The sequence below is a fragment of the Paramormyrops kingsleyae genome, unplaced genomic scaffold (assembly GCF_048594095.1).
Source record: "Paramormyrops kingsleyae isolate MSU_618 unplaced genomic scaffold, PKINGS_0.4 ups192, whole genome shotgun sequence".
In the NCBI taxonomy this organism is placed as follows: Eukaryota; Metazoa; Chordata; class Actinopteri; order Osteoglossiformes; family Mormyridae; genus Paramormyrops; species Paramormyrops kingsleyae.
The window spans coordinates 24,957-50,666 of record NW_027326130.1 but is presented as its reverse complement, the minus strand read 5'-3'; the positions used below and the strand labels follow the sequence as shown (position 1 = coordinate 50,666).

The following is a 25,710-nucleotide window of genomic DNA, read 5'->3' as shown; positions in this document are numbered from 1 at the left end:
TCCTGATTTTTATCAGCTCCAGTTAAAGCCTCAGTCTCCTATTTCCATATCTGAGTCCTCATTTTCCCCTGCTGTCTGTCACAATACGCTCCGTATATGTTATACTTGAATCTTTGATCAATAATACATTGGTTATTTTCCATAAACCCAGTGAAATGTCATTTTAGTCCAAACATGGGTGACATTGTGGCTCAATAGGCAGCCCTACTGCCTCATCCCTCGAGGGTTTGGGGTTTAACTCCTGCTTTGTGTGGGTGGAGTTTGCATGTTCTCTTCATGTTATGTAGGTTTCCTGCGGGAACTTCAGCTTATCTTCTGCTGTTATGAGAACAGGTGTTTGCAAATTGCACGTGGTGGGTGTCTTTTGACATGCCCTGTGCTACTTGGGATAACCATCTGTGACTTTTGGACAAACAGTGAGAAAATGAACAGATATTCCAAATACTACCACAAGATGTCACCACTAAATTGTTCTACAGGTACGTTAGTCCATTATACGCATCTTTCATCTAGCCACTAAATTGTGTTTTTTTCTTTAATGTTTGTAATGCTTGCTTTGTGATTGTTTAGGAACTACAAATGCTTATTTGTCAGTGACAGCCATCCAACCGCTTATCCTGGCCATATTCGCGAACGATGCGTTACATATCATGATTAACTAATTAATTAATAGCAAAGACAGTCACGAACTAATTTGATTCATTTGACGGCTTGGCCAACCCATTTTTTAACACATTCAGCTTGTCTGAAATTTTCGATGTTACCACAGGCACACAACCTTAAACCGCAGAGATTGTCAAATGCATACAGAAATCCACCTTCCAAGATATTCGGCTCAGCGAAAGCGGGTCTGTGGTCTGCGGGTAGGAGGAGCATCCTCGCGTTGGTGGCCGGTAACGAAACGTGAAGGGTGACGGGAACGCGCCCGCTCGAATCGAGGCTGAGCGTAAGGGTGGGGGGCGTTTCCTGGGTGCGTAAGGCGTCACCGTGAATCTGAGTTTTATGTGGATAACCCGTTTGGACAGTCGGCGACTCCGAGAACAGGGGGAAGACTTGCTGAAGCGGCCTGGGAGGTATAACTCTGATACTGCATAACCGGAGACCTTTTGAGGCGAAGGAGGGGAGTGCGAGGGAAAGAGGGGAGCCCCGGAGAGGGCAACAGCGAACTGCGGGAGGGTCCTGGCTGTGAAAGATGAATAAAAACCACCGAGCGTCGAGCAGCCGTACTCTGAGCGCCGTGGAGGTGAAGAGCAAGGTTGGTATAGTCGGAAAGAAGACGTCCGGCGTACTGTTAGCGTTCTGGGGAAATAAAACCTTCGGAAAGGTTAGCTGATTAGGAGACTAAATACAGATGCCTTGGGCTTACCACTGAGGTGATACAAGGGCGACTATCGACAAGTGTCAAACGTTGTTGCCATAGCTCCTTGTAGACATTTTTATAAATGAAGGCGTCAGTGTGTCCCTTTTAAACCGTGGTTCGTAGCTTGGGTAGACGCTTCGCCGTTACCGTGCTCTCACCCAGCCCATTAGGCGTTGACTACGCTGCCCCGTTCCAGAAGCGCCTACCGGGCTCGGTGTCGCTGCCGCAGCCGTCTTATCTTGCTGTCATAAACTTTCAACCGATCGCTGCGCGATAACATGCAGCCGACATGTATGAATACAGCTAAACTATCTTGAATGGTTTTCTGATTCTTGTGTAAATCATGCGTGTGGTATTTCTGGAACTACCGGATTGTGCTTACCTTTAATATAGCTCAGTACGTAAAGTTTCCGAAGAGCTTTTCATAAATTAACCCAAGTTCTTGAAGTTTTCGTCCTTTTGCCGTGACTGATTCGCTCGTTTATTCTAACCGGTGAAGCATGACCAGCGCAGGTTAACGCGTCCAATTCTTGGTTGGATGTACTTTAATCTTCGCCTGTTCTCCCTTTGGTTTTTGTTCTTCGTTCTCCCGTGTTTTGCTGTAAATAAGCGAATGACTTTGGAACATTTTGGTCCCTAACGGTGTCAGATTGATAATTGCTTAATATTTATGTACTGAATCTAATTGACTGATGAAGCATATGATTTACTTGTTTTTGAAAGTTGGGTTAGCGCTTTACAAGCACAATAAAAACATCATAAATAATCGCCGGTATTTTTCTAAAATGGTTAATTAAGTCTGTTTCCAATTTTGTATTCACGTACTATGTGCCGCGTGCCATAACTTAAGTTATGCTATAACTGAAGTTCATACTGAAGGCGTAATCCGTGCCTTATTCACGTTGTGACACATCTACGATGACTAGCGATCGCGAAAATTATAGTGAGGTGACTATGGGGAAAAAGGAAAGTGACAATGACTTCCATTGAAGGCCCATTTGTGAAACGCCATTGAGGTTAGTAGACGACACTCTCCAGTTAATGTTATTCAGTTAGAATCGAAATAATGAATGTAATAATAAAAGTAAATTGAGTCGAAGTAGCTGATCCAAGCAACCAATTGGTTAGGTTTGTATGTATGTATGTAAATTAACTGCTCTCAATTAATTTGTTTTGACTGATCTGTATAAAAACAGTACTGTTGTATGATGCACTGGTATGGTTTCACCAGACTGGTATCTCATGGAGTTAGTGCACATACTGTGTTAATTCTTTAGCCAGATATTTTGGGGCTGAATCATAACTAGATTTTCTTATCATTTGATAGTGTTATGTGTCTGGTTTTGGAGATAAAAGGACCTGAGTAGCAGTCGTATTATGTCCACCAGTACAGCCTTTAACGAAACCGCATTTCTGGTTCTGTGGCATTGCAGTTTGGTGCAGAATTTCGTCGGTTCTCCCTTGACCGGGCAAAACCAGGTCGGTTTGATGAGTTCTATGGTCTGCTGCAACATGTGCACCGCATTCCAAACGTGGACCTGCTCGTGGGGTATGCAGATGTCCACGGGGACCTGCTTCCCATCAACAATGATGACAACTACCACAAGGCCATCTCTACCGCCAATCCTCTTCTGCGGCTCTTCCTTCAGAGAAAAGGTAGGGGACATTGGGGCATGTTTGCGTTACCCTCTCTTAAAAAAATAAATTACAGGTGTTATTCCCTACGGCTTTTATTTACTGTGACAAAGATAGACACATGTTCAATAAGCATTGGCTTGAATAAGCACAGTACAATAAATGTTTTTTGGGAGAAGTAAAGCTCAGCCCCAGTTTAAAGCTTGTGATGATTTTTTTAAGTATGAAAGAAACTGATAGGGGAAAGGATCCAGTGTATCTGACCATGTTCTGCAATTGTTGTAAAATCAGGTGCATCAAAAAAAAAAAAAAGTCTGTCTTGTGGGGCAGTTGACCAATCCCTATCCCTTTGTCCTAGTATGGGTTGGTTGAGATGTCAGATTATTCATTGTAGGGGGTGGGGTATCACATGCTCTGCTAAGTTTTCTTCTGCAATAGCATCAGGTAATCGTTATGTGCTGCAACGTTACTCAACTATTTACAATTTACTGGCTTCGCATGAAAAGTCTGGACCCAATTAAGGGTTCATCTAGAATATTTTGGCAGCGCTGAAAGATAGTGAGTTTAGAGTAGCATGTTTAAGCTGCCTCATTGTGCCATATGACCTATAGATGCTAATCCAGTTTGTCAGGAAGGGATTACAGGGGTCACTCTGCAATGCCATGTGCCTTGCCCCATTATTATGCCATAAGATGGAAGAGCTATGAGAAGTGACCCTACATCCTTCCCTTACTATTATTTCTCTCTGACCCATCACACTTCATTCTTTTCTTTCTTTTTCTGAATTTGGTTATCAGGTCATCACTGTTTGCTGTTGTTTCTCTGCTTTGAGAGACACAGCAGTGGCATTACTGAAGTAGTCTGCTTATGAAAAGCTCAAACTGGACAAATAGTGTTCATTTTGTCTCTGATGTTGTGATGAACCAGCTTGTGAACAGCTAGTCAAGCTGCTGGTATTGCACATTGCCTTTAAGTAGTCCTGTTTACCTGCATTGGTGTCACCCAGCCTCATAAACTATTTGGTACATTATGGGAGGAATATGTTTTCATTGCTGTAGGTGTAGTGATCTAGGTGTATTATGACATTGGAGGTTTATTGCTGATTATTGTTAAGCAAGTTTGCAATGAAGTAGTTTGCGTTCCTGAACACATGTAGACGTGCACAAACAGACAAACGTCTGGATATCTGGCGTGTCACCAGCCAGTTCCTGGCTTGTTTACCTGTTTCTATGGTAGCAGTTCAGAGGCGCGCAGATGTGAGTGGCTGGTTTGTTGCCACACACAGCGGGCCTGCCCTCCCTCCCTCCCTCCCTCCCTCCCCCCCTCCCTTTATGGTGCCTGGTGGTGCGGTGCTTTGAGTGCAAGCTCTTTACGTAGGTCTGTCAGTTTGGTATGTGTCTGTATAACATTTCAATTGTGTCATAGTTTCCCTGTTTTTTTTTTTTTTTTGGAAGAATCAGCTGCCTAGATTGCAGGTTTAAATGACCAGTGTCAATCCCAACAAAAGCAGCACACAACATAATTCTTCTCAGCAGCATTTTTCCCTTTCATTTACGTATTTTCTGAAATGAAGGCTGCATTTTGAGAAGATTGTTTGTTGAAAATTGTTGTTCCCCATGTGCAAGCACAAATCCTTAAATCATTTGCTTACGTTAAACATAATCTAGATATTATTGCACCACACCAGGTTGTTCAGGAATGCCCTCATCAGGGAGGTGTCATTGTAAAATTGAATTGGCTCCTCTTTCCTCAAAATTCTAAATGCCTCATTAGCTGAAATTACAGGAGGTCATCTATGTAAGATGTATATGTACAATGATAGGGATCGATTTCTTGAGGTTTCAAAGTATTAAAGCAAGTATTAGATTCTTAGTTTTAATGAAATTAATTAGCTTTCAAGATTCGTTACTCCATTAGTGGAATTTCTACTTGTACAACAATTTGGCATAAAATGGCAGAGGTTTGTATTGAGCTACAGTAAACAGTCTGTTTCTCAGATAAATGACAGTCTGTTTCTCAGATAAATGATCTGTTTTGGGGGAAACAGTGTCATTTTGATATTTTTATTTTATTTGGTACAGTATAACAAGGATAGCCTGATTGAGTTGTGACCTCAGCTTTGTGTGTGTGTGTGTGTGTGTGTGTGTGTGTATATATATGTATATATATATGTATATATACAATCACCTAAAGGATTATTAGGAACACCTGTTCAATTTCTCATTAATGCAATTATCTAATCAACCAATCACATGGCAGTTGCTTCAATGCATTTAGGGTAGGGTTGGGACAACGCGTCGACGTAATCGATTACGTCGACGCGTAAAATACGTCGACGTAAAAAAATCTGCGTCGATGCGTCGTCATTTTCAAAACAGACATGGCGGCAGCGAGTAGCGGCAACATGAGTGAGGCAGTCGCGGTCGACCCAAACCACTCCACCCGATCACGCAGTTCTACAGTATGGGGCTATTTTAACCGAAAAGGAAGTGATTCATTTTAAATGTTTTGTTAACTTTTCCTTAATTTTATATATGTTTGCACATTTTATTTCTTGTTAAATGCTATCTCTAATATAAGATGGTACGACTACTACAACTTTATTTTGCAATTTTGTTCATAAGAACATAAGAACATAAGAACATAAGAAATTTACAAAAAGGTCTTCAAATTAAGAAATTTGTGTTTTTCATTGATATACATAAATTAGTAAATGTGAAATTGCTATACAAGTCAAATAATGGGGAAATAATCGATAATCGAATCAAATCGAAATCGAATCGGATTGAAAAAATTAATCGTTAGATTCATCGATGCATCGAAAAATTAATCGCTAGATTCATCGATTAGGAAAATAATCGTTTTGCCCAGCCCTAATTTAGGGGTGTGGTCCTGGTCAAGACAATCTCCTGAACTCCAAACTGAATGTCAGAATGGGAAAGAAAGGTGATTTAAGCAATTTTGAGCGTGGCATGGTTGTTGGTGCCAGACGGGCCGGTCTGAGTATTTCACAATCTGCTCAGTTACTGGGATTTTCACGCACAACCATTTCTAGGGTTTACAAAGAATGGTGTGCAAAGGGAAAAACATCCAGTATGCGGCAGTCCTGTGGGCGAAAATGCCTTGTTGATACTAGAGGTCAGAGGAGAATGGGCCGACTGATTCAAGCTGATAGAAGAGCAACTTTGACTGAAATAACCACTCGTTACAACCGAAGTATGCAGCAAAGCATTTGTGAAGCCACAACACGCACAACCTTGAGGCGGATGGGCTACAACAGCAGAAGACCCCACCGGGTACCACTCATCTCCACTACAAATAGGAAAAAGAGGCTACAATTTGCACAAGCTCACCAAAATTGGACAGTTGAAGACTGGAAAAATGTTGCCTGGTCTGATGAGTCTCGATTTCTGTTGAGACATTCAAATGGTAGAGTCAGAATTTGGCGTAAACAGAATGAGAACATGGATCCATCATGCCTTGTTACCACTGTGCAGGCTGGTGGTGGTGGTGTAATGGTGTGGGGGATGTTTTCTTGGCACACTTTAGGCCCCTTAGTGCCAATTGGGCATCGTTTAAATGCCACGGCCTACCTGAGCATTGTTTCTGACCATGTCCATCCCTGTATGACCACCATGTACCCATCCTCTGATGGCTACTTCCAGCAGGATAATGCACCATGTCACAAAGCTCGAATCATTTCAAATTGGTTTCTTGAACATGACAATGAGTTCACTGTACTACAATGGCCCCCACAGTCACCAGATCTCAACCCAATAGAGTATCTTTGGGATGTGGTGGAACGGGAGCTTCGTGCCCTGGATGTGCATCCCACAAATCTCCATCAACTGCAAGATGCTATCCTATCAATATGGGCCAACATTTCTAAAGAATGCTTTCAGCACCTTGTTGAATCAATGCCACGTAGAATTAAGGCAGTTCTGAAGGTGAAAGGGGGTCAAACACCGTATTAGTATGGTGTTCCTAATAATCCTTTAGGTGAGTGTATATGTGTATATATATATGTGTATATATGTATGTAGTTTGCATGATTTCCACACCATCAGTTTCATCCCTCAATCCAAAGGTGGCATTGTGGCTGAATTGGTGACCCTTTGTTTATTTATTTTATTTATTGTTTATTTGACATGGACAGTGCACATTAATGAACATAAAATGTAAATGTGCCAGAATTAGCCAAAATGGCTATTTTACATCTGTTGTCCATGGACCGATGGTAACTGGTCAAATATGCATGCCCATGCACTGTGATGAGCTGGTATCCCATCTAGGGTGTGTTCTCCATCTCCGATCCATCTCCGAGGTCTGGTGGCGGATTGCCCCTCTGGGGGCGGTGGTGCCTAGATCTCGGAGTATAGAGTATATATGGGGAGTGTGAATGTGTGTACGGCGTTCATTTCTGTGTCTTCATGTTGGGCGAATGGGTGAATATTTGTTTATGTGTGCATGAGGGTGGGAACGTATGCTTGTGTATGTGTACGCCTGTTTGTCTATACGTATGTGTCAGGTTGGGTCTTAGACTCCACCTGAAATAACATCTCAGGCTCTATTCCCCCCCGCCACACTCCCTGCTGGTGGATGAGGCCCCCGGCTGCCGTTGAGTTGGTGGTTCTCGATGTCCGGGGCTGGATGCTCTGGTGTGTGCTGGCTCACTCTCGGCGGTTGCCTGCCGGGGCCTGGCCCTTCCGGCTCTGTCGGGGCCCTGGCTGGGGGGTGGGTCACACTACTAGACAATTACATGGAGAAACCTTAGGAACACCAGCGCGCTGACACACAGGTGTACACACAGGTGCTCACGGACACATGCTCACGGACACACACTGTCTTGATCGGCTGTTGTTTCTGGGCATGGGTTGTAAGGCTGGTTGTGTGTGCTGTTCAACAACATTTAACGTTTGATGGTCGTTGTGATTAGTACAGATGTTGTATGTTGTCTTTCTCTTTTCAAACAGACATAGAAGCAGATTATCTGTTTTGTTTTTTTCTTGTTTTTTTTTTTTTCTTTTGTTTTTTTTCTGTTTTCTTTCCATTCCTCTCTCTCCCTCTCTCTCTCTTCCCTCCTTCTCCTTTGTCCCCCCCCCCCTCCCTCTCCTTCTTTTGAGGAAGTAAATAAAAATATAATAATAAATAAATAATAATAATAAAAAAATAATAATAATAAAATAAATTAATAAATAAATAAATAGATACAGATAAAGTAGTCCCCCGCAGAGGGGGGGGTGGAGGAGGGAATAATAAAAAAAAAGGGTGTGTTCTCCCTTGGGTTCCAAGCTTATTGTGAACCTAACCTGTATACGTAGTAATGGGAAATGGCTAAAACAAATGAAAGACATAAACATTTCAACAGTGACAGTGCTTCAGCGGTGCTAAGTAGATCTGGTATAATTAGAAATTTCAAATTCTAACCGTCTGAGACTGAAAATGTGTTGCTTTTTTCCTTTGAATTCAGCATTTAGTTTTTTGTTAAATAAACAATTAATTTCAGCTGTTATAGTGTAAAACTTGTTTGAATCTGACACAGGAAAACTGGAGGTCCCAGTCACCTTCTCCAGTAAAGGCAATAGAGCAAAGCAGTTAAGGAAGTGAACTTTTGACCAGTCCCCTAATGTTGCGGGACAAACTTTGACCCGAGTGCATAAACCTAAATTGCCTCAATAACATTCCCAGCATTACAAAATCGTTACAGTTAACAGTCATAAGAACATAAGAAATTTACGAACGAGAGGAGGCCATTCGGCCCATCAAGCTCTTTGCATCAAGCTCGTTTGAGCTACCTGCTGTATATAACTTCCCAAAGGCACCTATATTAAGCACTGAATTTTTTCAACTTCCCTACCACGCAGGCAGCATAAGGCAGGGGTACACCTATGATAGGATTCCAGTTCATTACAAGTCACATACGCTCACACACGATCATAAACTGTGGAAATACAGAATGGCAGGCTGACCTTGGGGTCATGCCACACAGTTGCTGGCAAATCACCTGATTCAGAATGGTTCATACAGTGCAATGGAGTGTGTTCCAGTTACCAGTTCAAGCATCTTACTGTCTATCTGTCAGTCTTGCATTCTCATTTTGAAGCACTTGATGAAACCTGCAAGTCTTAATTTTATCAAAACTGTTACTGGATCACAGTTTTCATTTTCTGTCTTCACTCTTCAAGTAAATGTGTTCCATTCATTGAGTTTTTTTTTCCCCTGAAAGTGCAGTTTTGGTACCAGGGAGTGATGTGTCTTTTCTGGATGACCATACTGGCCTGGGAATCTGTGGGTGGTGGATTTATGACACTGTGATGTCACTGCTAGACAATGCGAAACAAATTCAGGCGACTTGCGTATATATGAGTCAGACAGCTTTGTGTGTCTGTAGCTTAAAAAATAGCCCATGGTTTAAAGAAGCTTGTATGTGACAAACAAAATAACATGCCAGACACTTTTGTAAGTGATGGCAGAGCAATGTTGAAATTCCTGTGCTGGTCTGTGATCGATGAACCGGTTTTGGGTGGGTCTCCACTGCCGTTAAAAAAATAATAATAAAATAAGGGAACACAGCTGTTCTGTGACCGCTCCTGTTTAGTGATTGGACAGGAATGGAGTCTGTCTGCAGAGGGTGTGTGTTTACATGTCATAGAGACTGGCTTGGGGAAAAAAAAAAATAATAGAGACTGGCTTGGGAGTACAACATTTGGTCTATCTGGATCTGTGCCTGTGTGCTCTGTGCTGCCTTCCAACACAGGCCAGGTCATGGTGTGTGGCATTATTACTTAATCTCAGCCTGGGCATGGGTAGAATTTAGAGATTAATTGTCATTGTTGACACAGTGCATACAAAATGTGTTCTCTGCATTTAACCCATATGTGACATAGCAGGGGGCAGCTAATTGAGTGCCTGTGGAGCAGTGCTTGGGGGCGGTACCTTGCACAGGGTAACTCAATGGTACTTTTGCTGGTCAGGGATTCGAACCTGCAATCTTTCAATTACAAGTGTGCTTCCCTAACCATTAAGCCACCACTGCCGCTAGGTATGGTAGGTAGGGACATGTCCTTGCCAATATCACGGGAGAGCAGTGTGTTTAGGGCAGTGGGGGATACAGGGCTGATTTGGTCCCTACCAATGTCAGAACTGAACATATGCTCTAGGGCCTCATGAAGCCAGTAACGTATAAGGTGGCCATTCACTTGTTGGGGTTATTAGCATTTAGCATTGGTAAACATAATGCTTGTTCATCTAGAAGTCATGTGACAGGACCAGCCAGATGGGTATTGATATATAGTTATTGATGAGCCTCTTCCATCACTATTTTCTTTTGCATTGGATGCTGTGGTTCACTCTATAATAAGTGTGTATTGCTCCTGTGCTTTACTGACATTAACTCTCACATACAGATATACACACACAATTTGTTATACTCTTCTCAGGTCATGTGAGGAAGGGGATGTTGCCATTCTAGTTAGGCTAAACCTAACAGATTTAATGAATTATGTGTGTTTTGTAAATTTTAGTTGGTTCCCTTTTGCCATTTGTAAATGGTAGTGACTCATTAATAAAAAGAAAATAGTGTTATAACGTATTTAACATTGTCTATTAATAATTTACAAAGTGTAACTTAATTAACCAGATTATAAACCATTCATAAACCCTTTATATGGGTAGCCTTATTGTAAAGTGCCACCTCTTTAGTTTTGCTTCAGTTTATTTAACAAGAGCACTACAGAAGTTGTCTACTTGGAAAATTGCTGGTGAATCATATGACCATGCGTAGGATGGAAGAATGTTATGAATATTGATATTTTGAATATTTACATAGCTTCTATTATGTAGGAATGGTATGCAAGTTAAGATGGGCTGGCAACATAAATTATAACACATTTACCATTTAATATTTCTGTTACTTTAGTGAACTGAGTGAGTTAAAATAATCAGAGAAATAAGTTATAGCGCTCACAGAAAGTCTTGGAATGCTGAAAAAATATTGTAAATTTATTGGTTTCATATTGAAAGTCCATTGACAAGCAGTGTTTAACATCAAGGAAGCATCTCCAGACTTTCTGTGAGCACTGTATAAGGTGATAATTGCTGATCCATTGAGATTTTTCACTCTTTTCAATCCACTGGTAGCCTGTTCAAGATTCTATCTTGTTTTATGCCCTGTGTCTTCAGTGACAGGTTCTGATTTATTTTAACCAGACTCAAAATTTAACCTGTCCACTACCAAAGGCTAACTTCAGATATCTTGCCAGATCACATGGCTTGTTGGGATATTTTATTGGTACTAAGCAAAATATTTCGTACTAGCCCATGCATGAAATTTTAATTGTATTTATTTAAAGTAACATTGACGCATAGGAAATCCTTTTATGGAAGAACAATACTAAATAATTACTGAGTTGGGCCTCATTAAGTTTCATGGCCTTTACTTGTCAGTGACCCTGTATTGTCTTGCTATCAGTGTGGGTTTGGTGAGCTGTCTTACAAGGACAGTGTGCAATATATATTTAGGTAATTATGTTACAGCAGCAGTGTGAGGTAGGAAGCATTCTGACCTACGTGTGAGTCCAGTTATATTGATTCCCAGAAGAGTAGCATGTCACTGTCACTGCACTGATGGCAATGAACATTCATATGTATAAAAATGTGGACTTGGTAACAGCTTTTTAAGTATGTTTTCTGAATATTGCATCGTGTATTAGGTAAATATGAAGTTGTTAAATGTGTGATTATATTTATATAAAGCAGAATAACTTAATGTAGAATGTAAGCTGTTTCAAAGAAGCTCAATAAGCAGAAATCAGTAGAGAAGTGTTGTATAGCATTTAGGGATTCATGTATTTCTTATATTCATGTAGCCAACTGCAAGCATACTTTATAATAAGGCCTTCAGTGTATTTTAGGACACTGGAGAAAATCAGGAATCAGCAAATCTAGTAATCTTATCCATAAGGGCAACTCCCACCTGCATTCCTTTTATTTAGAACTTAATTCTGGCTGCAGTATTTGTTTCCTCCTCTTTTTGGTCTTTTATTTGTGAAGTGTGGAAAAAAGTCTTTCCCCAACCCCACCAAAGATAAGGGAAAGGAATTAAATGATTATTCTTCCTTTATGTAGTTACTGTGCTCAACATCTGTACAGTATCACGCCATTCAGGTCTAATCTGAAGTGTTATTTATTAATACAAGATATTTTTTTGTGAAGGATGTTGACTTGAAACTCACTATGCAGCTGATAACCCAGTAGATTAAAAGCAACCCACAAAGAGCCCTCTGTTCTCCCCTCTCTGCCTGCACAGTGCCTATGCTGGCCGCCACTCTATTCTTAAGCCCCCCACCCCCGCCACAAGCACACCGGCACTCATGCTGCTCATTAAAATCCAGACAAAGGTAAGCTGGAGCCCTGTCTGATTGGGGCGAAATTGGAAACCATGGTCTGATAGAATGCCGGTCATTATTCGCTGCAACAGCCTGTATGACCCTTTAGTATAGAGCAGCTGCTCACTGAGTGATTGACTGGGGATGCAGGAAAGTGCAGAATCAGCAGGAGTGGAGCCAGAGACACAAGCTGTAGAGTGGCCTAGTGCTCAATGTCCCGATAAAAGGACTCCACGTCGTTTGCAGTGCAGACATCTGCTTGATAAAGGCAAACAAATACAGAGTGTAAAGGATCAGAAGGGATTTGTGCTAGATCATCATGGGTGGCACGGGCAGAGGTGAATGGCACAGGCGGGGATGGCATCTGACTTTCCCTGGCTTGATGGGCTTTACACTGTGCGACTTAATTGTTTTTAATTCTCTCTCACGTTTAGATGCATAACTTTGTGGGGACTGTCCACTCATTTCTGCATGCATATCCCTAATCCCAACTATGACAATCATAACCATAAGTAACCAAACAATATACAGTATATTAGGTTTTTTATAAATAGTAAATAGTCCCCACAACGTCAAAATTGTTTTGTTTTTTTTTACATTTGGTCCCCACAATGTAATATATATACCACACACACACACACACACACACACACACACACACACACACACAGGGTATATTCAAGCATGGGCCAGCCTAACCTGCTTTTTTGGCATCTCTGTCACTGTAATGTGAAACCCTATAGACCAGCAGTTGGTTCCCTGCACAGTGGAAAGTGTCCCAAGCACCAGGTTTGTGTTTTTGGGGTTGCACATATGTGCGTCTGAGAGCATGCCTGGAACGTGTGAACGCGCTGCCCTGCGGTGCTACAGTACTGCCTTTCTGCTCGACCCTGGGCCTCCCTTCCTTTTTCTTGTTGCCCCCGCCTCCTCCTGGCTACTGGTCTCTGCTCTTTCCTGATGTATCCTCCCCCTGCCCCCTACTGTACATTGCCAGCCCTAGTTATCAGTGCAGCATTCTCTCAGTCTTCTCTTTGCTTAGGAAATATGTGCAGTTCTAGAGGAATAGTAACACTTCAGGAATTCAGTCCAGTAACTAAGTTTTATTGGATATGTTTACCATGCTTCTTTTTTTTGTGGGGGGTCTCTGTTTACTCTGTGTATAATTCCAGCTTCAGTCAGCTGCACAGGCTAGTGAAAATGAAGCTCAGCGTGATGTGTGCCTGGAGCTTGTTTGGCAGTATTTCTGGAATGTGCACAAACATGATAACTATGTCAAATATTAACATGATATATTACGTTTTATTGAATTAAGCATATCATTAATTGTTAGATTATTATCCATGCATTCCTGAGTGCAGAACTACTGTATTCCAGGAAATTGAGCCTTGCTGTCTTGTTTTTCTGGTTTTAATCCCCCCTGCTAAAATATAGTGCTGCATGATCACATTGTTTCATGTTAATTGTTCTCATTGAAGCAGTTTAAAGCAGTCCTGCATATACAGCATTGTACAGGATCACCTGCTAGCATTCCTTGCTGTTGTAAATTGCAAGGAGTCTATTAGGACTGTGAAATATGGACCAACAACCAAGGGGAAAGCTATGCTGAGGCCCAGCCTGGTCTCACATGTGCGCATAAAGCCTGTTTGCTGAGGTGTGGACTTGGGCTCTTTTACATTTCCCAGAGAGCGAGCCATTTTTTACCCAGTGTCTGTTACTGGTGACATGTTGCTCTTATTGTGAAAACTGAGGAATTTATTTGCCATGGATGACAAATTACTTGATAGATCCCGGGAGGGAAAAGTTGCTGTTTGATTTTAGAGTTTGCATACCTGTGCTGAAAGGCTGTCTGCATTTGTGTGGCCTCATTCTCTTCAACTTCTATATTGGTGATGGATGGTGTCCTGTGTGAGTAACCAGCTACCAAGTCAGTGTTTCTGTGGTACATGTGCTGTTAGTTAAAGTACCCAGTCCCTACATATGCTATGTTTTTTTTTCCTATACATATACAGGTCCTTCTCAAAAAATTAGCATATTGTGATAAAGTTCATTATTTTCTGTAATGGACTGATAAACATTAGACCTTCATATATGTTAGATTCATTACACACAACTGAAGTAGTTCAAGCCTTTTATTGTTTTAATATTGATGATTTTGGCATACAGCTCATGAAAACCCAAAATTCCTATCTCAAAAAATTAGCATATCATGAAAAGGTTCTCTAAACGAGTTATTAACCTAATCATCTGAATCAACTAATTAACTCTAAACACCTGCAAAAGATTCCTGAGGCTTTTAAAAACTCCCAGCCTGGTTCATTACTCAAAACCACAATCATGGGTAAGACTGCCGACCTGACTGCTGTCCAGAAGGCCATCATTGACACCGTCAAGCAAGAGGGTAAGACACAAAGAAATTTCTGAACGAATAGGCTGTTCCCAGAGTGCTGTATCAAGGCACCTCAGTGGGAAGTCTGTGGGAAGGGAAAAGTGTGGCAGAAAACACTGCACAACGAGAAGAGGTGACCGGACCCTGAGGAAGCTTGTGGAGAAGGACCGATTCCAGACCTTGGGGGACCTGCGGAAGCAGTGGACTGAGTCTGGAATAGAAACATCCAGAGCCAGCGTGTGCAGGAAATGGGCTACAGGTGCCGCATTCCCCAGGTCAAGCCACTTTTGAACCAGAAACAGCGGCAGAAGCAGCACTGGACTGTTGCTCAGTGGTCCAAAGTACTTTTTTCGGATGAAAGCAAATTTTGCATGTCATTCGGAAATCAAGGTGCCAGAGTCTGGAGGAAGACTGGGGAGAGGGAAATACCAAAATGCCTGAAGTCCAGTGTCAAGTACCCACAGTCAGTGATGGTCTGGGGTGCCATGTCAGCTGCTGGTGTTGGTCCACTGTGTTTTATCAAGGGCAGGGTCAATGCAGCTAGCTATCAGGAGATTTTGGAGCACTTCATGCTTCCATCTGCTGAAAAGCTTTATGGAAATGAAGATTTCATTTTTCAGCACGACCTGGCATCTGCTCACAGTGCCAAAACCACTGGTAAATGGTTTACTGACCATGGTATTACTGTGCTCAATTGGCCTGCCAACTCTCCTGACCTGAACCCCATAGAGAATCTGTGGGATATTGTGAAGAGAAAGTTGAGAGACGCAAGACCCAACACTCTGGATGAGCTTAAGGCCGCTATCGAAGCATCCTGGGCCTCCGTAACACCTCAGCAGTGCCACAGGCTGATTGCCTCCATGCCACGCCGCATTGAAGCAGTCATTTCTGCAAAAGCATTCCCGACCAAGTATTGAGTGCATAACTGAACATAATTATTTGAAGGTTGACTTTTTTTGTATTAAAAACCCTTTCCTTTTATTGGTCGGATGAAATATGCTAATTTTTTGAGATAGGAATTTTGGGTTTTCATGAGCTGTATGCCAAAATCATCAATATTAAAACAATAAAAGGCTTGAACTACTTCTGTTGTGTGTAATGAATCTAACATATATGAAAGTCTAATGTTTATCAGTCCATTACAGAAAATAATGAACTTTATCACAATATGCTAATTTTTTGAGAAGGACCTGTATACCTATGATAAAGTTTAATTTATAAATTAGGCACATTAAAGGATTAGCAACAGTAAGTAATAATAAAATAGAACAATTATATCAATATACTGCACTACAATACCGTGACAGTCAATCTGATAACCAAGACAATGACTAACAGGGACATAGCATTTACAGCGTGGATATACTGGACAAAGGGATGATTCATATCCCCGGCGGGATGGCGTTAGATTTCATCATGCTACTCAGAACGGCATGCAATTTATGACTTATGAATTGCTTATTTCTGGAATTTTCCATTTAATATTTTGTTGACAACTGGTAACTGAAACCGGCGAAAGCGAAACTGCAGATAAGGGGGGACCGTACATTATCATTAGCGATCTGAATTCCACTGTTTGCCCGTGATGCTCAGAGTAGACATTGACCACTTGTGTTTGAAGGTCCTCATAGAGGAGAAGCTAATGTAGTTTTGGATGGATAACTAGTAGGGTGACTGAATAGCTGGTTGGGTTCTTTGTGTATGGTAACTTGACTTGGAGGTCCTGCACCATCTCATTAAGGCCCAATCCCATTTCTCCTCTCTTACTAGATTTCGAGGGCCCTCCCTTCCGAAGCTGACTCCAAAGCTCGTAGCCACAAGGGGTAGGGCTTGAAATCTTTACCTAGGAATCGGGACACCACTTGCTTATGAGCTGCCTGGTTTGCTCGGGAGTCCCTGGAATAGTACATGCTTATAACACGGACAAGTCACTTTAACATTACAACATGATTATACCACTGAACGTGTCCCTAGAATATTACAGAATGATTATGACACTGTCGATTTGTGGATTAGCATTCCTTTGGCAATGGCACGCAGATTTAAAATTAAGAATATTGCACGCAATATTTCTATAAAAACATGCAAACGTTTTGCATAAACAAGGAACAATGTCTTTTACATATTCCACGATGTAGAATAATGCACTTAGAAGACTATTGCACGAAACACAGTAAACAATCGGGGGTGAGTTTCCCAAAAGTGTTGTAGCCAAAAAACGACATGAAAAGGACTTTGAATGCTCTCTCTCTGGAAAAAATATGTTCTTAATTCTTCAACGGTTTTGTGAAACTCACCCCTGCTCGGTTCTTTTTCTATAAATACTACAGAGATACTGCTCTGTCTCTATGCACGGAATTAGCGATTTTCAGAAAATTGTTTTTGAAAAATACCTCATACTCCGTTTCACTTACATTAAACTAAGATATTCAGCTAAAATTTTACAAATTTTTTTTGCAAGCGTATTTATAAAGATATGAGCTTCTTTCCCCACACCGCTAGGCATCTTTTCTTTTCTTGTTGTGTATTGCAATGCATTGTGGGAATTTTCTTCTTTCACTCGGTTTTGAGTCAGCATCTGAAAAATCTATCTTGAGGGCTGAACACCACTACCCCTCGCTGCTAAAAAGAAATGGGACAACACTACCCTACATGGGTACGCGCCAAATGGAGGGATAGGGCTAAGTGGGGGTATTGGGATTGGGCCTAAGGATGAGAAGAGGGATGGAGAAAAGTTTATTGACAAAAATCCATATGAAGTGTTTTAAGTGGCCCACTTGGGGCCTTATCTGTACTGTGCAATGTGCTTGTATGAGTTAGTGTGTGTTTTTCTAACAGTTTGGTAAACTGCATAATTAATTCAGGTTTTCCTTTTATTCTGAAATGCTTCCAGCCACCCCCTTCAAAACCCTCAGGCACAGTGGATCCTTTGTTTTGTCAGTGGTTTAATGAAGAGCGACTTGGAGACCATGCAGTTTCCTTTATTGGGCACTGCTGTACGATATCTATCATGTCCTCCAGCCAGCATGCATCTCTTGGTGTTGCAGGTGTTAAAGGCTCAAAGCTGCAAACTTGCTGATTATAATAGATCTGTTCTTCTGTTGTGTGAGGGTTAGTATCTTCTTTCAATATTTCTAGAGTAGGTAGTGCGACAGGTAGGTTGGGCAAAAAGCATTGTATACCTACAATGCACAGCAGTTAGATTTGAAATCATGTGTACCCTGACAAGGTAAAGTGTGTTTTGGGTGAATGCAGAGGCAGTCCTGAGCCTGATCTTATCTGACCCCTTTGCAGTCACTCTGGAGCTTTTGGTGTTAAGTCTTGTTCAGCTTAATGAGACCTAATGTCTCTTTGGTAGACCTGGGAATGTAAGTGGAGGGGTGAAGGGTGGTGGAGTAAATTGAGACACGGCAAAGGAGTTCCCAAAGGCTCATCCATTATCAGTAGCTGCCCACCAGTATGGTAAATGATTGACTGCCAAGGAGAGAGCCTCCAGAGGATTGAACTTTTGACTAAGCTAGGTACTTGCTCCTATGTACATGTCTGTGTGTGTGATGTATGCGGTACTGGATTGGAGTGACACAAGCATGTGGGACATTTAAAGAGCGAACATGGATTCCAGTTACAGTATTGTACAGCTTCATGAGTGCAGGAATTCAAGTACAATGCAGATTCCCCCCTTGGGAGTTAACCATGTATTTCTTTCATCACAAGATCAGATTCCTTAAACACCTTACCCTGTTAGCAATAACTAGGTAGTATTGTATATGTATGTTTCCTGGGAATTTCAAGCATTTCCGTTAAGAACATAAGAAGATAAGAACATAAGAAATTTACAAACGAGAGGAGCAGGGCTGTGGAGTCGGTAGATAAATGCTCCGACTCCGACTCCTCAGTTTCTAAATCTTCCGACTTCGACTCCCCGACTCCGACTCCTCTGTATGTATATACTATGCTAATGTATTTTCTACATCCATTGAAGGAAAGGAAGGCAACATACATGTCATTTCACCACAGAACTACTGGCTAGGCCCCCAAATACGCAGCGATCCGTGGCCGATTTTGCCACCGACCGATGTGCGTGTACAATCGCGGCAATTGATTGGCGGCCGCAGATTGCGGGTGTCCACATGGACGGGCAGATCCAGCTTGCCGAAAATCTCGACCACCGCCCCCATCCAAAGTAATGTGATGCCTCTGTCTGCTGCAGTGGCTGTCTCCTCTGTCAGCCAGCCGGAAGTTTAGTGCATTGTGTCACTCACCGGCCAGCTGATCAGCAGAACGAGCCTCTGCTGGAGACAGGTAGGGAGATCTGTGTTCTCGGCTCCTTCGGCCCCCTTCACTAGCGCATAGCGAAGGGGAGCCGACGGAGCTGAGAACACACCAGATGATTTTTCAGGCGTTTGACGCGTGATGACTCGTTGAACGGCCGAAAAATCGGCAGTGCATCTGTAAATGTATGGGGGGCTTTAGGCTAGGTTCACAGTTCCCTGTAACAGTGGAACACGACACAATGGAAAGTGGTGCCGCACCTTACCTGTGCATTACATCCCATATAGTGAAGCAAACAGTCAATGAAAAGCATGCTTCATGGTTACTTGACATGTTCGTTTTGTGGTAACATTATGCACTGCATGCATTGGGCTTTATTCTTACAGCAGAGAAGTAGTTCATTATGACTGTTTGTGAATTGGGACATTTCAACTTACTTTTTTAATTCCCATTTAAATTTAGTAGGAGTCGGAGTCGGTTAACTTTTTTCCGACTCCGACTCCAGGTACCCAAAATTGTCTCCGACTCCGACTCCTTGACTCCGACTCCACAGCCCTGGAGAGGAGGCCATTCGGCCCATCAAGCTCGTTTGGGGAGAACTTAACTAATAGCTCAGAGTTGTTAAAATCTTATCTAGCTCTGATTTAAAGAAACCCATGGTTTTAGCTTCTGCTACACTAGCAGGAAGACTATTCCATACTCTAACTACACGCTGTGTAAAGAAGTGCTTCCTCAAATTTGTTTTAAAATGTTCTCCCGCTAATTTCCACTTATGGCCACGAGTTCTAGTATTTAGACTAATATTGAAATAGTAATTTGGCTGAACAGCATCCAGACCCGTTAGAATCTTATAGACCTGAATCATATCCCCCCTTAGTCTCCTTTGCTCAAGGCTGAACAGATTCAGTTCCGCTAACCTCTCCTCGTAAGACATTCCTCTAAGACCAGGAATCATTCTCGTAGCTCTTCGTTGCACCTTTTCTAAGGCAGCAATGTCCTTCTTGAGGTATGGTGACCAAACCTGCACACAGTATTCTAGGTGGGGTCTTACCAAGGAATTATATAAGTGTAACATCACCTCCCTTGACTTAAACTCCACACACCTAGAGATATAACCCAACATTCTGTTGGCCTTTTTTATTGCTTCCCCACACTGGCGAGAGTGGGACATGGAAGCATCAACATACATACTGAGATCTTTCTCGTAATCAGCTACCTTTATTTCAGTGGAACCCATAACATATCTGTACTTTATATTTCTGCTCCCTGCATGGATTACCTTACATTTATCTGTGTTAAATTTCATCTGCCAAGTATCAGCCCATTCGCTAATTAAATCCAGATCCCGTTGAAGCCTCTCTGCTGCTAGATCAGTATCTGCTACACCGCCCACCTTGGTGTCGTCTGCAAATTTAACCAGTTTACTGTATGTATTTGTGTTAATATCATTAATGTAAATTAGGAACAATAGTGGTCCTAAAATTGAACCCTGCGGTACCCCACTATGAACGGAGGCCCACTGTGACATTGTGCCTCTAATAACTACTCGCTGCTTCCAGTTTTCAATCCAAGCTGCCACAGTTCCTAAAATCCCTGCAGCTTTAAGCTTTAGCAAGAGCCGTTTGTGGGGGACAACATCAAAGGCCTTCTGGAAATCTAAGTAAATCACATCATAGGCCTTTTTGTGATCAATTTCACTTGTAGCTTCCTCAAAGAACTCAAGCAGATTCGTTAAGCAGGATCTACCTCTCCTAAATCCATGTTGGCTATCCTTTATAATGTTATTTGCATCTAGGTAATCTACCATTTTCACTTGAATTATAGCTTCCATTATTTTTCCAGTAATGCTAGTTAAACTGATTGGCCTATAGTTTGCTGGATTACTTCTATCCCCTTTTTTGAATATGGGTGTTATATTAGCATGCTTCCAATCTGATGGTACCACACCCGCAGATAACGATTTCTGGAATATTAAAGTTAAAGGTTGGCTAAAGGTTGAGGGAGGCGTAAAAATAACAATCAATAAAGTATCAATTATTATTAATTATTATTATTATTATAATAATATTCCTCATCTCTTTTAAGACTATAGGTAAGATGCCATCAGGGCCCTGCGATTTATTTATTTTGAGTTTAGCTAGGCTTAGTATCACATCAACCTCAGTTATACATATATTGGTCATAGACGATGCTGTATTCGTATTAATTGGTGGTAAGTTACTTGTGTTCTCTACTGTGAACACCCTTGAAAAATAATCATTAAACTCATTTACTATATCAATTTGTTATCAATTATAAGGCCCTTACTATCCTGCAAATTAGTGATTTCAGCTTTTAGAGCTCTCTTGGAGTTAAAATATTGGAAGAAACCTTTACTGTCATCCTTAGCCTCCAATGCAATTTTTCTTTCTACATCCCTCTTGGATAGCCTAATGTTATTTTTTAACTCTGCCTGTAGACTTAGATACTCCTGCTTAATTTTGAAATCATTAGTTATTTTCCAACTGTGGAACAGAGCCCTTTTCCTCCTGACTTTATTCTTAATTTCCTTAGTAAACCACCTTGGTTGTCGTTTCCTAGATTTAGGAACTCTTATTATTAACTCTTCCTCCTTGTTTTCTGCTTTCCTACAGAAGAGGCTGACTACTCGGCATTTGGCACCGATTATATGACCCGAAAGAAAACCGTGCTGTCTGCTGTGCTGCTACGACCAGACAACCACCGCAAGAAGCCACCAGTGATCATCAGCCTGCCCCGGGATTTCCGGCCTGTGTCCTCCATCATTGACGTGGACATTTTGCCAGAGACCCACCGGCGTGTGCGGCTCTACAAGCATGGCCAGGAGAAGCCCCTGGGCTTCTACATCCGTGACGGCTTCAGCGTGCGTGTCTCGCCACAGGGCTTGGAGAAAGCACCTGGTATCTTCATCTCTCGCATGGTACCGGGAGGCCTGGCTGAGAGCACGGGCCTGCTGGCTGTCAATGATGAGGTGCTGGAGGTCAATGGCATCGAGGTGTCTGGCAAATCGCTGGACCAAGTGACGGACATGATGATCGCCAATAGCCACAACCTGATCATCACAGTGAAACCGGCCAACCAGCGGAACAACGTGGTGCGCAATAGTGGGGCCTCGGGCAGCTCGGGCCGCTCCTCTGATAGCGGGGCCAGCCAGCACAGCTGTGCCGCTCTTGGGGCCACCCCTGTTATGCATATCATCCAGAACTTCCAGCCCGAGGATCTAGAGAGCGACGACGAGGACCTGGTAGTGGAGGCTGGCGGTGAGGCCCAGCCCATCCCCCTCTCGGCCTCAGCCTCGGCCTCAACTGGACGCGACGTGCCCTCACTGCCTCACTACGAGCTGCACCTGGGCCTGCAGCCCTCAGGCAGCAGCTCCCTGGGCGTGCTGGACATCAAGCAGAGAACGCCACACTGCTGCAGCCTGGAGGAGGACGGGACCATCATCACGTTGTAGGATCACCCGCCGGCGCTTCTTTCGAAAAACACGTGCCATAGCACTACCACTTCCCTCATAGCACTCTGATCAGGCAAGTGGGGTGGAGGATGTTGTCAGTCATTCTGTAATGGGGGCGCTACTCATGTTTTGGGACTGGAGACAAGCCTCCCCCAACCCCCCCATTGTTTGACACTGTACAAAACCACAAAGGGCCAGACCTGTCCTGAGGAATGTTCCTATGATCTTTCAATAGGGGGTGGGGTGGCACTGACGATGAATGCAACCTCCACAACTTCAAACATTATTTAGGCTTTTACTGACAGTCTTGACCCCTTTGCATTACTTTTACAGGACAACCACCTGATTATAGTATGCAAAAAATGTGAGTTAATAGTCCCTTAGCTCCTCCCCTGAGCACCCAAATGTTCCTTCAGTAAATAAGAGCAAAGCTCACAATATTAGTAGTAAAGTTAGGAAAGCTCTGGATTTAATATTAAACTAGAGGCTTCATATCACAATTTCCTTATCTAACAAATTCAGTCATTAATTTTTAATGACATTTAATCTTGGACTTGTTTCTTTTGGAACTTTTTATAGTTTTTATAGTTAAACTAATTTGTTTACCAACAAGGATGCTTGAGCCTTTGCCTGTTCTTGTGATGATTGAATTGGAGCACAAGTTTATTAAGTCTCCATGATTACATTGATAGAATTTCAGCTAGTTTTTATTCAGAGCCACTTTTCCACCTGATAGGTGAGGTCATAGGTTAATGTTGTGAAGTTGTATTGTATTCCTATCAAGAGAAACCACAATTACCCCCCCCCTTCCAGTTGATGAAAGGCAAACCATTCTGCTTGGTTACCTGAAAAGCTGGATAATGAATGCTGGAAACTGGTTTCATTTATGGAATTATCAAATATATGTGGGTAGGAATGGTCTTTATTGTATAATTTTGTAAAATGCAATATTATGAGGCAAGACCACATTCATAGGCTTGCGTAAGAGAAAACCCCCCCAAATCATGCTTGATGATCTTCACCTCTGAGTTTGGCTAACTGCCATTCCTGCACATGGACACATATTAGAGAACTGTACTGATCGGTAAGGTCTGGACACTTAAAGAACATTTTCTTTACACAGAACTGATAAAACCAGTCAGTAAAACTTACCACTAGAACACTCTCCTGGGGCATGAGATATTCTTGAGGCAAAGACTTCCTGTCTGTGACAGACTGCTGTGCTTGGTAAAATATGAATTTTACACTGTAAGAATTCCTGTATCCACCTCCTATATCCCTTTACAGCTTATCTGAAGGAACTTTGTACTGGCATCAGCTGAAGTCATAATTAGTTTTGTGTCTTGTTCTTAAGTTTAGACTGCATATTAATGTTTTGGTGCTGATGTATGACCTCTGTGCAGATGTTTGATGCAAAACTTTTAGTTTACCTTGTTATTTGTGTAATCTAATTTGACACAGCAAATCTACATTTTGCAATTGCTCTAGTTTGTTGAGACAAACACCTGAATTGTCTGATAAAACCAGGTATGTCTAGACTAATCAAAGGGCCAATATTTTTTTTATTCCTTTAATTATATGGTGAATCAACGTTTCTAATTTGTTCTCAAAACAACCCAGAATTATTCTTTCTCTGCGTAATATAATATAACATAATATAAAATTTAGCCCCAAAATTTAAGGATGATAATAGAATAATAGATCAATGATAGATTTTCTAAGCTTAGCGATAATCATTAATGCAGAGTGCTTTTCCCAGTTCTACTTAAACTCTTGTGCTACCAGTATTCTCAGTTTATACATTTTAATGAAAAATGTCATTTAGCTAGTGTTTGGGTGTGACAAAATAGGTATCTATAGCATTATTTATATTTCCGAAAGCTGCGTAGATTTTCTAATTAAATACATTTCTAAATAAATTGACCATAAAAGTGAGGACTGTGAATGAAATCCTGCTTAGGTCCTCAAAACATTTATATAGTGGAATGAGGCCGTCATTCTTATTAAAGACATGGGTATCAGACTGAAAGGCCCAAAATATATGTGAGTCTCCCTTTCAGTTCTGTACCTCTGCACCTCAGCGTAGTGGGTATTACTCTGATTATCCTCAGTCTGTATATTCAGCCTTACCTCTGAGGTGGCTGGCGCTCAAGAGGGAAAGGGGGATACCTGTAAACTCTGGGGTGACTGGGGAACACACAAGCATCTTAATGAGTGCTGAATTACACTAGTCATTGTTTAATACTTACATTTTCAATGTTAATCAGTATCTATTTGTGCCCCCCCCCCCCCAGACATCGAAACATGTAGGTCTGCTCCATCCAGAAAAAGAACACCACTGTGTGTGGGTTACCTTTTAGCCAGAGGGCTTGGGGAAAGACTGGTACCATTAGCAAAACCGTGATTAAGAAACACTATCATTCTCAAAGAATTCATAATTATTCATACTCTCCTATGAATGTAATTCCATTATTTATTTTCTATCATTTTATAACATTTGTAACATACCACCATTGCTAGTTGTACAACTTTATTTTCATATAATAGTCATACTCCTATAGATAGACACATTTCACATGTCAAGGTGACTCTGGTTAATGGTGTATCTGAAATCAGAAATACTATGAGAATAGAATGAATTGTACATTTACAAAATATTTGTTTTGAACTGTGAATTGTCCTGTATTACTAGAAGTCCTCTGTTGGTGAATATATTAAAATGGGCTTTTAGTTTTTTATTGCTTTTTAAAAAATTTTGCTTGGCATATAAATATAAGGTATAGATTTGTACTGGATGTCAGTATTTTCTTATCAAGACACTATGTTGTACATTTTTATTACATTTTAATGAAAATCAAAATATATCTAGATACACATGTTTGTCAATCCTATGAGATGAACAATAAACTAATAATTAAAATGCTGCCTGATTTGACTTTCAAATTGTATACAACTGTCGATTATAAAATTGTGCATAATGTAGTATGCATAGCGTTGCTATAATGATAATGTTTATATGTACTTAACCTGTAATGTTGTGCATGCACTAGGGATGCTCATTTCGATTAATTTTCCCAACCGACAACCGCCGTTCGTTAACCGAACATTAACCGTTAACTGATTAGATTAGAATATTAAATTCCTCTGGGGTCGGCGGTCCCGCCGGCGGGATCTGACAGAAATTTCGCCAAACCATTTA

The 25,710-nt window shown here is 41.6% G+C and overlaps 1 protein-coding gene across 1 annotated transcript; it reads left to right on the top strand.

Moving 5' to 3' along the window:
- The first annotated feature begins 1,043 nt into the window (after window positions 1–1,043).
- On the top strand, window positions 1,044–25,431 carry LOC140587371 (partitioning defective 6 homolog beta-like). The gene is made up of 3 exons (XM_072708638.1): window positions 1,044–1,255; window positions 2,794–3,016; window positions 21,673–25,431. The coding sequence occupies exons 1-3, from the start codon at window positions 1,193–1,195 to the stop codon at window positions 22,509–22,511; spliced, it is 1,125 nt and encodes a 374-aa protein (XP_072564739.1). The 5' UTR covers window positions 1,044–1,192; the 3' UTR covers window positions 22,512–25,431.
- Window positions 25,432–25,710: the final 279 nt, after the last annotated feature.